Source organism: Ambystoma mexicanum, chromosome 9, assembly GCF_040938575.1.
Source record: "Ambystoma mexicanum isolate Mex_15411 chromosome 9, UKY_AmexF1_1, whole genome shotgun sequence".
Lineage (NCBI taxonomy): Eukaryota > Metazoa > Chordata > Amphibia > Caudata > Ambystomatidae > Ambystoma > Ambystoma mexicanum.
The window spans coordinates 96,987,750-97,001,951 of record NC_090931.1 but is presented as its reverse complement, the minus strand read 5'-3'; the positions used below and the strand labels follow the sequence as shown (position 1 = coordinate 97,001,951).

General features: G+C 43.7%; 1 protein-coding gene across 4 annotated transcripts in view; it reads right to left on the bottom strand.

The window, feature by feature from the left end:
- Positions 1 to 14,202, bottom strand: part of USP28 (ubiquitin specific peptidase 28) — a 977,853-nt gene that overhangs the window by 649,291 nt on the left and 314,360 nt on the right. For all 4 annotated transcript variants that reach the window (XM_069614230.1, XM_069614233.1, XM_069614232.1 and 1 more), the window contains exons 12-13: positions 7,554 to 7,649; positions 413 to 586 (exon numbers count right to left, since the gene is read on the bottom strand). In XM_069614230.1, coding sequence (XP_069470331.1) covers positions 413 to 586; positions 7,554 to 7,649 — 270 coding nt within the window. The remainder of the gene's footprint in view (positions 1 to 412; positions 587 to 7,553; positions 7,650 to 14,202) is intronic.

Below are 14,202 nucleotides of genomic sequence, written 5' to 3'. Positions count from 1 at the left end.
GATTTAAGATTCCTTCTTTGTAATAAAACATTTCTCAACAATCTGATTTGTAAACTTCTTAATCTCCAGGAATCCGATATTGTCATGTTACGGTCACTACTGAAATGCTCAATTGTTTCATGTATTTTATCACAAATGATTTAAATCATTATGAAATACTGCTAGTAGGAACGCTTAGTTTGCTAGCAAGATGTATGGCCATTGTAAAGTCTCACATAAATCCCAACAGTGCTTTTATTTCTCTTTGTGCAGGAGTTTACGTGACATTTATTAAGAATGACTACACATGGGGGGAACGATAATTGAATAAGCATGAAGAATACCAATTCCCCTTCTTTGTCATGCAATGCAACTCTAGTTACAAGTTTCAACTTTATCACCAAACTTACTATTTAACTATAATTGTACATACCAATCTATTTCAGAGCTTGCAACAGAAGGTAAAGGCTCTCCTCTGGAAAGTGACGATGCCAGTTCAGAGTCATTAGTACAACAAACCATCGGCGGCGTGCGAGCAAACTCTAGGGCATACTGTAGCACATCAGGCAACGGATACCGACTGGGACCAGAGCCATACTTTAAATACCTACGGAATTAATGAAACAAAGGGGTCATCATTTTGTCATAGCAGAACATGCAGTAAAAGGCAATGACTAAGGAGATGTTCGAAATCACAATGCTAGATGTGGCCACAGATCCCAATGTGATTGGCGAGATAAGAGCGGTACAAGAAGTCATCTGCATGTCATGGAAACCATTGCATTCATGGTCCAGTGGTAATTCACTGAGGAAGGCCTGCTGAATAATAGATGCACAATAATCCCTTCGTTCCAGGCCAGGGGCAGAGCCAAGCACTACAAATGCCAAAACCCAGTAGCACTTGCAACATGCATGCAGCTTTACTCACTTTCACGCTACTCTATGCAACAATAAACTAGAGGGAAAAAGTAAAAAAACATGTTCGGAGTTATATGATTTGAACACCACAATGCAGTGGGCCAGAAATCATTCTTACATCTGAGGGTATTTATGCATCATTGCAATTTGAATTTTCAGTGGATTTAAGACACTTCACAATTATTATTGTCAGGGTTCCCCCTTAGAAGCAGACCTTGGGCCCATGGTTGAAGAGTCAGGCAGGCAGTGGATGTGCACAGAGGAGGAGGAAGTTGTTTTTTCTATTGGAATTAGACTTAAGAGGTGAATGCCTCAACTGAGGATGCTTTCACAAACACACCGACACTATGAGCAGTTGAAATGACTGCTGCAGAGGGTCTGCAGGCAAAATGGTTCAGAACCCTCAGGAGACATGCTCCAGCAGGATCACTCTTCTTGATAGAGAGTAGCAAAGCAGCAAAGTCCAGGACCCATTGAAAGTGTCACAGCTCCGGGCTGCATGAGATCAATGAGGCAGAAGCCGTCCCCACTTCAGACATGCGATACCATTTACAAGCCCATGACACTTCAGCGCTACGGGAGGATGACCATGGCTATGCAGGACTCAGAAATGGTTCTGCCCACCAGTTCAAGGTAGAGGAGCACTGTGGACAATGTCCCCCTTCGATAGAAGACCAGAACCTTGACTTGCAGTAGATGGCCTGGGCCATGGTGGTCACAGCAGCAGACTTCTATGCCTTGCATTCTTATCTCCAGTGGCCGGATAAAGGAATGGCACCAGATCGTCTCCATAAATATAGCAAATCCTTTAATGGGTTTTTCCCAGACCCCCTACCAGGAGTCCTGAAACATTTCAACTGTAGGCAACTGCGCAATCATTGACAGCCAACACAGGTACAGCTATGACTTCCCACATTATCAAGGATTTGTGTTGGAGCAGTCTGCAGCCCCAAACCAAGGCTACTACGAGCTCTAGCTAGAGCCCACATGGGACAACCATGTAAGGCATCCCACCTCTGCTGCGAAGGAAGATAGACAAAGGGACTGTCAAGCACAAAGAAAGGCCAATAGACTAGCTACCAATTCATATTTATTGAGTTATTTCACACAAAGGAGGCCAGCCCCACACTAACCCCTGATGGTTTACATTGCTTACAGCCACATCTCAGGCCTATAGGCATCCTGTGACTAACTTTGGCCACATCCCTAAACCAAAACAAAAAGGACAGCAGATAGTCATGCAACTCTTCTGGACTTTGAGGAGAACAGACACAAACCTGAACTGCACATCATTATGTGGTCCATCCAGTCCACTTGACGGGACTAATTCCTATAACTATGAAGGAAATGGGGTGTGACAATGTCAGGTTTCCTTTAATTATTCCATTATTCCCCTTTCTTTCTGTGTGGGTTAGAAGTTTTCAACTGCAGTTGGTTTGGCCTTGACATTTCTATACAGATTCCTGGCTCTGGCCGAAGGCAAGATGGAGTTTTACAATAGAAGCTTTGATTGGCTAGAGAGAACTGCACGACAACAATGAACGTTCTAAACTGTCACTTTCTGCCTTTCATCGTCGTAACCCCAGCTGAGAGGACGTGTTTGTAGCTGCTCCTGCTGAAGTCTTGGGCCTAGTGGATTTGAACTTTCAAATCTTGGCAGTCGAGCGGCTACTTATTCAGGGTTGTTCAGGAGAAGTATTCAGGTTCACAGGAGAGTTTTCGGAAGTTCTTTTGGAAAAGAAACATTCTTAAGCTAAGTGACTTTCTTTGGTTATGTAAATCTGTTGCTCAGATTCATTATTGACTTTCAGAGAAATTAAATGTAAATTCAATAGTAGAACTGTGATGTTACACTGTTAATAGTTCCACGTTTAATTCTTAAAAGCGCATGTATTCATAGCGTGTGTACGCGAGCGCATGAAAAGACTGCTACGTGATATCTACAGCGCGTGTGTTCATAGCGCAGGTGTTTATAGCGCGTGTGTCAGGTACTGTCAGGTTGGAGTGACATATTCTTTACATACAGTATCATATACTCATTTACATTGGGTCAGGGGAGAGACATATTTAGTATAGAAAGGTTTTAGGAAGTTATTATGGGTTATATTTTTAAACAGCCAATTTTGCCCTTAACCTTCATTACAGTCTATGGAGATTGCCCCAAGCCAAGATGGAGGTTCTCAGTCTAAATTCTGATTGGCTGGAGATTGTTTATAGGGAGGACAATGAACATTCTAAACTGCCTTTCATCGTCCTTGCCCAGCTGAGAGGTCGTGTGCCTTGTTGTTCCTGCTTAACTTTGTCAAGGGTGACAAGTTTCTAGCAGTTGAGCGGAAGATCTGAAAGTATAACAGGAGTCGTGTTTGGAGTTTGGTGGAGACACAGGACAGGAGTCAGAAACTTCCATTTTTTCTGAGAAAAGAAGTTTTCAAGTCTTATTCACAAGTGACTTTCCAGTTTTGTTGAACTTTGTAAAAAGGTTATATTTATATAAGGGATTGAAATCAAATCTGTATCTAAAAAGATTGAAGCGCGTACGTTTGTTTTTATCGCTACGTGTCAAATCAAACTAGCGCGTGAGTTTTTTGTCCGTTACTTTTCGCCCGCGCGTGTGTGTGTGTCTGTGCGTGAGAGTGAAGCGCGAGCGTGTACTTTGGACTCGTGTTTACTGTTCGTTTACGCAAGGGTTTTTTCTGCGTGATAAAATAAGCGCGTGTGTATTTTGCGCGTGTACGTATTTATTCGTGAGTTGGACATTAGCGCGAGAGCGTTTTACCTGCGAATTGAATCGTCAGCGCGTGTGCGTATTTCCCGCGACTTGGAGGAAAGCGCGTGTAATTTTTATCGCGTCTTGGACTTTAGCGCGAGTGCGTTTTACCCGCGAATTGAATCGTCAGCGCGTGTGCGTATTTCCCGCGACTTGGAGGAAAGCACGTGTAATTTTTATCGCGTCTTGGACTTTAGCGCGAGTGCGTTTTACCCGCGAATTGAATCGTCAGCACGTGTGCGTATTTCCCGCGACTTGGCGGAAAGCACGTGTAATTTTTATCGCGTCTTGGACTTTAGCGCGAGTGCGTTTTTTCCCGCGAACTTGATAGTTAACACGTGTGCGTATTTCCCGCGATTTGGAGAAAAAGCGTGTTTCTGGCTTTCCACGTGAAGATTCCATCGCAAGTTAAATTCGTTCCTGAGAAAAAGACTCTCTACAAAGAAAATATTAAAAACAAATACAAGAACTTAAATCTTACTTGAAGACCTTGTTCAAGAATCTTAGATTTGAGCAGACTAACTACAAAGTTGAATTACATTCATGGACCTACTAAGAAGGCTGAATTATCTATAAGATTCTGGTCCACAAGTAAGGAAGTCTTGTCTGCTTTTCACTTCTCTGGGCATTCTGAAGAGAAGAACCAGGTATGGTTTTTAAACTATTTTGGTTAAGGATTTAGAGTTTAAGGTCAGTATAGTAACCCATGAGTAATGAGGTATATTGCATGTTTATGTTTTAACTACAGGTGAAGAACCAGCGAGTTGATAGCTTCCAGCCTGGTGTTTGTTTCTTTTTCCCTTCCCCCTTTCCCCTGAAAGTGAGGTAAACTGAGCAGTTCTATTTATGTCAGCTCAGAGTGCCACATTTTGGGTGGATTGTCGGGGGTTCAGCAGCTTCTGCAGACACCAGGTTCTCAGCCTGACAGCGTGTACGCGAGCGTGAGAAAAGACTTCTACGTGATTTCTTCAGCGCGTGTTTACATAGCGCGTGTGTTCCTCAGCGTGTGTTTTTCTCCGCGCGTATTTTCTTCAGCGCGTGTTCTGTGCGTGTAAATCTTTGCGCGTGTGGACAAGTTTGCAAGTTCTTAAAGAGACTATGCACTTTAAGAAAGAAGAACTGGATTCCTTTTAAGCCCATCATAACGAACATTATACAGTTTTAAAAGGCATGAGTCAAGGTTCTTAAGGCTACATTACTCGAAAGGAGTTGCTGTTATTTTCAAGATTTTCAAAGCAAAAAAAAGAAGGTAGAAAGATTTTATCAGCAATTACTCCTATCTTCTCTAAGATCCTTAAAGAGAAGAACCAGGTATGATTCTTTACATTTTAGTTAAGGATATAGAGTTTTCAAAATCAAAAGGTAGTTAAGTAATTTGAGGATTTTGTGTGTTATGTATTCACTGCAGGTTCTGCATCAGCTAGTCTAGACGTCGCCAGCCTGCTGTTTCTTATGTTATCCACTTCCCCCTTACCCTTTGGGGTGTAGTTTACAGAGCCGAGTATAAACTGGTTCTGAGGATTACATTTCAGGGGGATTGCCAGGGGTTCAGCAGCTTCCGTGGACACAGGATATCCCTCAGCCTGACAGACATACAAGTAAGTAGTAAGTAGTATCAAAGACTACTCTTTAATTGATGCATTCTCCTTTATAGTCACTACTGTAAAAAAGGCACGGTATCAAACAGTGAAGACTGATACAAGGGATCAAAGTTCAAGGGTGTTTATTGAAATTCAATGGGTTGGTTGAACGCCTATCAAAACCTAAAATCGAAGGGCGAGAGCAAGCTACGACCATCAAATAATAACACAGTCCTAGTCTAGCCTCTGTAAAAATAAAAAGGACCTATACTAATAAACCTATAGTCAATGCTTACTTCTAAATACAAAATGGTGTGAGACTATAGTGTATCCAAAATCAAAAGTGTTCAAGAAATAGGTACGGATAGTAGAGCAGTTGGCTTCCCTTCCCCACGTTTTAAGCACGGGGCAAGGCGGCACGTTCGAGCTTCGCACACACTCTGGCTTCCCTGCCACAAGGATACCGTTCAACGCATAGGTATCAGGGCTTTTTGCCAAAGCCTCCTTTCCAAGAACAGACTCTTACTGCAGAGGGTCTGTCGAAACAAACAAGCACCAAAGTTCCTTTCTTATCAGGATTTTCACATGCACAAGTTCTCGCTTCGTGTTCATCATAAGTCTCCCTCCTTCAGGCTTGGACCCCTTTTTACCACAATTTTTACAATTAGTCTCCCTCGTTCGGGCTCGGATCCCTTTAGCACAATATTCACATTTGGTTTCCCTCGTTCGGGCTTGGACTATGTAATCTCACTTTCTAAGTTTTCCTCTTGCTATCAAAAATCGTAGACTTTCAAAAGTGCAATGGGTTTTACTTAAATTGTCGCAGGACCACTTTGATTCACTTCACACAATGTTCTCATCAATCTTCTACTTTCGTTTCTGCCACTTCTTGGCTGGATACCTATACAGAGACCTTCAATTGTGTACCCACTCGTTGCGGACCACTTCGTCACTGGTATTTTATCTTTCTCCATAAATGTTAATACATCCATCAGCAATTAAACTTTCCTTGCATCTTATATCACACTGGTGCAATTCTTCGTTCTTGCGCTCTTTACAATGTTGCCACTTGCAACCTTCACTTCAACACAGAAGGGTCTTGCATCGGTCTCCCCAACTCACCGGGTGTGTTGATATCTCTGGTGCTGCTTTGATCTTGGAGGCAAGGACGGTACCACGGCGGCTGCTGTTCCTCTTCACTCTGGTTTCCTGGCCTTATGCAGTTTAATCTGAAGGGTTCTGGAAAGGTCAAGGGTATCTCCCTCCTTGAGTACCTTTCTTGCTTTGACGTCTTTCTTCCCTCGTTCAGCTGCCGTCTGGAAACCATTGTTCCTTTGTGTGATTTGCCTCGCTCAGAGTGTGCACTCGTACTACCGCTTTTATTCGTATGGGGAAGTTTAATGGAAGTCAGGTGCAAGTGTTTACCAGTAATTGCCTGACCATGGTAGTGGGACATGTCAGGTACACTGCTGGGTTTAAATGTTTTCTCCCAGAGCAAGCTGCCTGTGTGAAAGTTTTTGTGAAGGGAAGGGTGTGGGGCTAAAGTTCACATATCCTACCGGGTAGGATGGGGTAAAGGTGTTACAGGGAGGGGGATACTGCGTTTCACCATCAGGTGTCCCACTCCCCGAAGACCCCTCCCCCTGTTGCTCCTCCTGCACTGGTCCACTCCCAGTGAATGGATCCAAAGGCGATGGCCGTGCCCTGGCCACCTGAGACACCCCCGGGGACTAGCGGGTAAGACACCCGATTTCTCAGACTATCCACTCTCCTGACCAATACGTAACACTTAAAAAAAAAACGGTGTAATGCTTTTTAAGTAACCTCTCTACAGCATTTCCATTTGAGATGCTAATTAAAAGAGTCAAAGAACTGAAGTTCCAGAAGCTGGCTAAGTGAAGAAATAAGAACTAACAAGGACAATCTATTTAGGTGATGCAATAGTGAAAAGGTAACAGGAAATGTTCAATTACTTGTTGCCATGTTTTCAACGCTTACAAATGTTGTAGGGGACAAACCACCACAGTTGCTTTATGGAAATAAGCAAACTCCCTAAACATCCAGATTAGGAGGACTAGGAGTGGCATATTTGATGAAGCCTGTATGGAACGAAATGTAAAATAATGACTGTAGTCAATATTTTCAGGATATAGTGGCTAACACAAGGCACAATGATCACCTTAATTGGTAATCACCACCTTTGCAATGATTGCCACGACAAATAAAATTCATTTATTTGAGACTACTCCCCAATGGGACACACCTCATAGCTATACAGAGCAATGAATGGCTGGGCAATATGTTCTTACCTTTCCAGCTTCTGTTGCAGGAACTTCACTTTTCCCTTCAGTCGCCTGATCTCCTCCCTCTTTGTTCTGATAAGTTCTTTGTTTCTGTACAGGTACCTACAAAACGGCAGCAAAAGACTAACACCCTCAGGATTGGTGTGTAAAACACACAGCCAGGTGCAAGTTGACAAAGTATTATGAACATTACTTAGTAGCAGAACAGAAGCAGATGGTACAATCAAGGTGGGCATGGGGGGGCATAAGTAGGTAATGCATATATAAACATAGGCCTGCTTTTCATAGGTCTCTTAAAAGTGACTGCCAGGGACTGAGTTTTATTCAGATGCTGCTAGCAGCCACCAGCTCACACCGCACCACCCCTACATGCCTACAGACAATAAGGAAATATACCTATGGCCCAAAAGGAATACAGTAGAGCTAGCTAAAGGGACAATACTTGTGTTCCTGTGTGTCAGAGTGTGCTTGAGGTAATGTCAAGAGTGGCTGGGGAAGAGTATGAAATCGAGTGTGTGTTGGATCTATCTGCTTGGATAATCAACCAGAACAAGAAGGCCTGACAACATGCAAGAATTGGTGTTGTGGGAGACACATTGCTAATTGGTTCTCCAAAAAAGAAGTGAAAGCTGCTATAAATTAGATCAAGCTCGGTAAAACCCTGGTGCCCCAACTTGCTTTCTCTGGAAGTCCTCAAACATTGTAAATCTTTGCAGAAACCTGGTCCTTGAGACTTCTTTCCTGCATTGTTCAACTATGGCAAAAGTGTGCCATTGTCCCACTATGGAAGAAAGGTCCACATCGAACCCTACATGTTACAGGCTGCGTTGTCTGATATTGACAAGCATTCCTTTTCCAGGATCCTGCTGAAGAAACTGAATTCCTGGCTGCAGCAGGCTGGTATTCCCAATAAAAGAAGGTTTTTAGAAAAGCCCTTTCTATGATCAATCAGGATTAACCTTTTTTCCCCCCCCATCTGATCGAAAAACCTATTATAAGTAAACGAACCCCGCTGTACGTGGCATTCCTTGACTTCAGTCAGGCATTCAATCTAATTGCCAATGATCGGTAACCATTGCAAGAAAGCGAGTGGGAACGCAGCATGTGTTGGAACCAGTAAGTGTGCACTGCCTAGAAAAAAACATTAGAATAACTTAATACCAAATAAAACATAATTTAGGGTTGAAGCACTTGCTCATGAGGGACACTGATAGTGTCTCATGGTGGAAGTATATTCAAAATGTATAGAAAAAGGCACAAGCGGCATTGAATGCAATTTTAAGATTCACAAGGAAAACAAGACCATATTTCTTCAAACCAGGAATTTATACTCCAAACACATTTGTATATGGAGCAGAGCCTTGGGGATTCAAAGACGCTAAAAGAAAGTGGGATAACCACATAAAAATGGCCATGCTTTCAATGCCACGAAATGCTTTGTTCAACTTCATCCCACTTGAATGACATATGCTGGAAGGAGTTTGTATCACCTTCAAGTAAAAGTCGTTTTTAAGAACCAAATCGTAAAAGAGGCCACTTAAATCGGCTTAATCAAAGATTTGTTTGCTGCCCTCCAGGAGAAATTACCAGAGTATGGATCCACTTGCACAGGCAGTGAACAAAGAGAAATGAACATTCATAGTCTCAAAGAATGCAAATGAGAGGGAGGAAAAATATCTACCCGGAAAGACACCTTTACACGTTCCCTACAACTCACACCATATCCCTATGATAACCCAGGAGGAGAGGTGGGTGATCACTATAAGAATGAACATGCTAGATTTAAACAAGCCCATCCTAAAAAAAAGACAGGCGCTGGACTATGTTAATGCTGGCAAAGTAAAAAGAAAAGCATACAACTTTTTGTATTTCTGCACATGGAACAGACAACTAACAAAAAGGCTAATTTTGAGAACCATTAAGGCATCCCACACCAGTGATTACAAGGAGAGTGTAATCTATCTTAAGTTATGTTACTTGTTATGTTATTTGACATTTATATAGCGCTCTATATATCATTGTTATGACCTCAAAGCGCTGGTAGATTGAACGCCCTTGGGAACCGTAGTTCTAGTCAGTAGAGAGATATAGTGTTGTAGGGTGCGTGGGTGCACCAGATGTGTGCAGCTGATGTAATTGCCGGATGGTAGCTGCATCCTAGCGTTAGGTGTGGTGTTGGAGTTATCAGGTGGATGTGTGCAGTCTGGTGGGTGGGCAGCCAGACTGGGCTCTGGCTGCTTTAGATCTGGATGACGCATATGTGAGCCAGAATCTGCTCGGCTACCTATGTTTTATTATGGTGATGAAGTGTTCATGGGGTCGTATGCCTATTTGAACAGCTACGCCTGATTAATCAGGGATATAGCTGTGTTCTAGTTGAATGATGGTGTATAGTAGAGAGTAAGCGTAGTGATGTGATATGATGGTTATCTTTAAAGCGCCCGAGACCAGGCACATGAACAGGATGGCAGGGAACACAGAGACACACAGACGCAGAGAAAGGGGGTTGGGCTTAAAGCAGCAGTAGGGGGGATACGGATATATAACAACAGCATGGGGAACAGAAAAGCAGGTTATACAGTGATACACGTGTGGGGCATGTTAACATTTACATTTGCAAAAGTGAGTCAGGCTAACGTTCACAATCCTGTCAGGGTCTGGCGCGGGCTAATGTACACAATTCTAACTGAGTGCAGCATTGTTAATATTCACAATCCTGCCCGGGTCCGGCGCAGCATAATGTTCATAATTCTAACTAAGTGCGGCATTGCTAACATTCACAATCCAGTATGGGTCTGAGTAGGCTAATGTTGACAATTCTAACTAGGTATGGCATTGCTAACATTCACACTGTAGTATGGGTCTTGGCAGGCTAATGTTCACGATTCTAACTAAGTGCAGCATTGTCAATATTCACAATCCTGTCTGGGTCTGGCGCAGGCTAATGTTCAGAATTGTAACTAAGTGTGGCATTGCTAACATTCACAATCCCGTCAGGCTAATGTTCACAATTCTAACTAAGAGTGGCATTGCTAAAATTAACAATCCTGTCTGGGTCTGGCGTAGGTTAATGTTCTCAATTCTACTAAGTGCAGCATTGCTAACATTCACATTCTAGTGTGGGTCTGGGCAGGCTAATGTTCACAATTCTAACTAAGTGTGGCATTGCTAACATTCACAATCCTGTCTGGTCAGGCAACGGCTAATGTGCACAATTCTGCTAAGTGTGGCATTGCTAAGATTCGCAATCATGTATGATCTAGGCAGGCTAATGTTCACAATTCTAACTAAGAGTGGCATAACTAACATTCACAAACCGGTCTGGGTCCGGCGCAGGCTAATTTACACAATTTCAACTAAGTGCGGCATTGCTAACATTCATAGCTTAGTATGGATCTGGGCAGGCTAATTTTCACAAATATAACTAAGTGTGGCATTGCTAATATTGACAATCCTGTCTGGGTCAGGTGTAGGCTAATGTTCACAATTCTAAGTGTGGCATTGCTAACATTGACAATCCTATCTGGTTCCAGCGCAGGCTAATGTTCACAATTCTAACTAAGTGCGGCATTGCTAACATTCATAGGTCCGGAGGTAGGTAATTTTGAGTGGCTGGGTTTTCTAGAGTAGAGCAATAGCTCTACTCCCCACCCATGCCACACTTTCATTTTGGTTGCTACTGGTTGACGGCTGGTGGCTGGCTTCCCCTGCAGACACCTGCTGACACTTTCTGGAGCCACATCTGTTGGAGCCGCCCTTTGCCTTGTGGCCCTTAGCCGCAGGGGCTAAAACGGGCAGAGGGCTGCCCTGGGAAGCTCAGTTAAGTGTAGTTATATAGCCAATCATGGGCGGTGGGCGGGCAGATCGGCGGGTTCGGAAGGTGGAAGGGGCTCAGAGGAATCAAGGATCCCTGAGGGGGTCAACATGGGCTACAAAGTAAAATCCAAAGCCCAGGCACTACTCAACACGATGCGCCAGTTACCAAATGTGAAAAGGACACTCACCTCGCGATGCCCTAAGTGATCAATGAAAAGAGGTGAGGGAAAGAGAGGCAATCTTCACAGAAATACTATGGAGGATAAGATGGGTAATTTAACTCAAGAAAAAGCTCCCAAATAAAGTTTTACTTGTTGGACATAGGACAGTCAAATTTGAATATAGCAAACCGTAACCCTTGAAGAGTGCCTGAGCTCAGACTGTTATAAGGATGGAAGAGGACACTGGCAGAGTAAATAGGCTTTTCCTTTATTTTTCCCCTAAGGGAATGCTTTTAGGTGCCCCGCTCCATTTACTTTTTCCATTTTTAACATTAGGCACAGACCAGGAATACTAAACCAAAATGTGACGATAAAATGTTTAAATCTGAGATTCAAAAGAGGCCTCTGTGGGAAGGTGGTTGGGAAGGGTGAAGAGTGAGAATGACTTGGTAGTTGAGGGGGGAGGGGGCAGGGACGGTGGGGAATGTATGCCACAGTGGCCGGGAGGTGTGTGCGGAGGGAGTGTGTGTCCATGCCCCAGCCTGGCAAGAGAGTGAGGGTCAGTGGCCCAGAGAGCGAGGGTTAGTGGCCCAGAGAGTGAGGGTCAGAGGCCCAGAGAGCATGACTCAAGGTTTATACCCCTGCATAAATCTAAACACCTAATGGAGCGATCGGGCCGATTCATTTACACTGCCCAATGGAGGGAATTTATCCCTTGTTCACAAGGGGGAGCCCCCCTCCCACCCCCGTGGGTGAAGCTTGGAGTTGAGCCTGCTCCACAGTAGCCTCCCAAAGAGTAGAGGCAAGCAGGTCCTCACCGGGAGAGACTCGCCCTTTGGGGACAAGGACTCCCGTTCCTGTGAGGGTCTCCCGCCAGTTGAACAGATCATGGCATAAATAGGATGTGTTAAAATATCTGAAAACCTGAATTGTTAAAACTGAGACGAAGAAACTCCTAAAGGACATCATTATCTGAGACGAGACGATTGTGTCTCTAAATCAGCATGCCCTCCTTACTGTGATGAGTAAGTTAAACGGCAGAGAGAGAGGCATGGAGAGAGAAAGAGAGGCATGGAGAGAGAGAGATAGAGAGGCATGGAGAGAGAGAGATAGAGAGGCATGGAGAGAGAGAGATAGAGAGGCATGCAGAGAGAGAGATAGAGAGGCATGCAGAGAGAGAGATAGAGAGGCATGCAGAGAGAGAGATAGAGAGGCATGCAGAGAGAGAGAGGCATGGAGAGAGAAAGAGAGAGAGAGAGAGAGAGAGAGAGAGGCATGGAGAAAGAGAGAGAGAGAGAGGCATGGGTTGAGAGAGGCATGGGGAGAGAGAGAGAGAGAGAGAGAGAGCGAAAAACGGGAGAGAAAGACAACCACCTATGCAACTGGGGGTGGGGGGTCAGTTGTATACCAACTTGTGATGGCAAGAACCAGGAAACCCACGAGATACGAACTTGCTCGCACATGTTCTATGGGACGCCAGTGTGGCGGCAAACCCGTAAAGCAGAGTACCGGAAAAGCATATGGTCAACTGAAGGAGACTGGGATGGATGTGTAGACTGCAGAACGCTGCCGATACAATCAACAACTGAAGGTTGCAAGGTGTCCCAGGGTGCAGCCGAGCACCGGGACGCTGTCAGGAGATATGAGTGTGTGAGAAGACACACGATAGAGGGAACACAATCGGCATTCCAAAAGAGGAAACCGAGTCCTGGAGAACAAAGGCTTCTGAATCAGTTCTGCCTCCAGAAAGAAGGTAACAGGCAGAACGGGAAGCACAGGAAGACTCAAATAGCAGTATACGTCTCAGTGTATTAGTCTCAGTAGAAATTGTGAAACAAACTTAAAACCAACAGCTAATATCCATGAGGGTTGGAATCCAAAAGAAAAGGTTACTGTGAAGTGAACAATAAGGAAGAGAACCAGGGGATGAAACCAACCTGGGAAAACGAGAAAATAACTTGCTATCTTGAACAAGTATTGTATTGTTGAGAAAGACACTGTCAAGAACCTATACCTGTAATCAAGATACAGAATCAAGACACTCAAGAGAGTTGGTATTGTTATGAAGAGTGAAAACCCCTAGGGATCATATTCCATCAAAAGGGTCGGCTGAAGTTTCTACTGATAAACAGTAGAAAAGGGAATTTAAGAGAATACAAATAGTGACACGAGTGACAGTTAGGGTAGTTTTGGAAAGCAGATGCATTTTATTTGGACATTCACAACTGACAGACGAGCACCTTAGTCAATAAGATAGTTGGGTACCACCCATAAACATAGGCAAAGTTAGGCCTTAAATTTAATAAAAGATTGAAGAACATGTCTGAGTGTATGCGCCCTTCTGACCCGCCACAACAACTACATCTTTATGTCCAAGTAAAACCATCTAGACTCAATTTCCTTTCATTTTCAATAGATTGATTCTCCTAGTATAAATCTGCAATGTGAGTTTGAGCCTAGGGCGCAGAACATAAAAATACAGAGCAACTCTGAAACTAGGACAATGCCTAAAATCTGAGCCTTGCAGACCTCTAAAGATAGACTGATTGCAGGGACAACAAACTAAGATATGCCAGAAAAGGAATAAGATCCTAAACCTTTTGAAGTATAAAAGAAAATAATTTAAGTTGGAAGCGTATTCATTAGTGCTTTCCTCAGTTTACAGGTGTGACTATTAG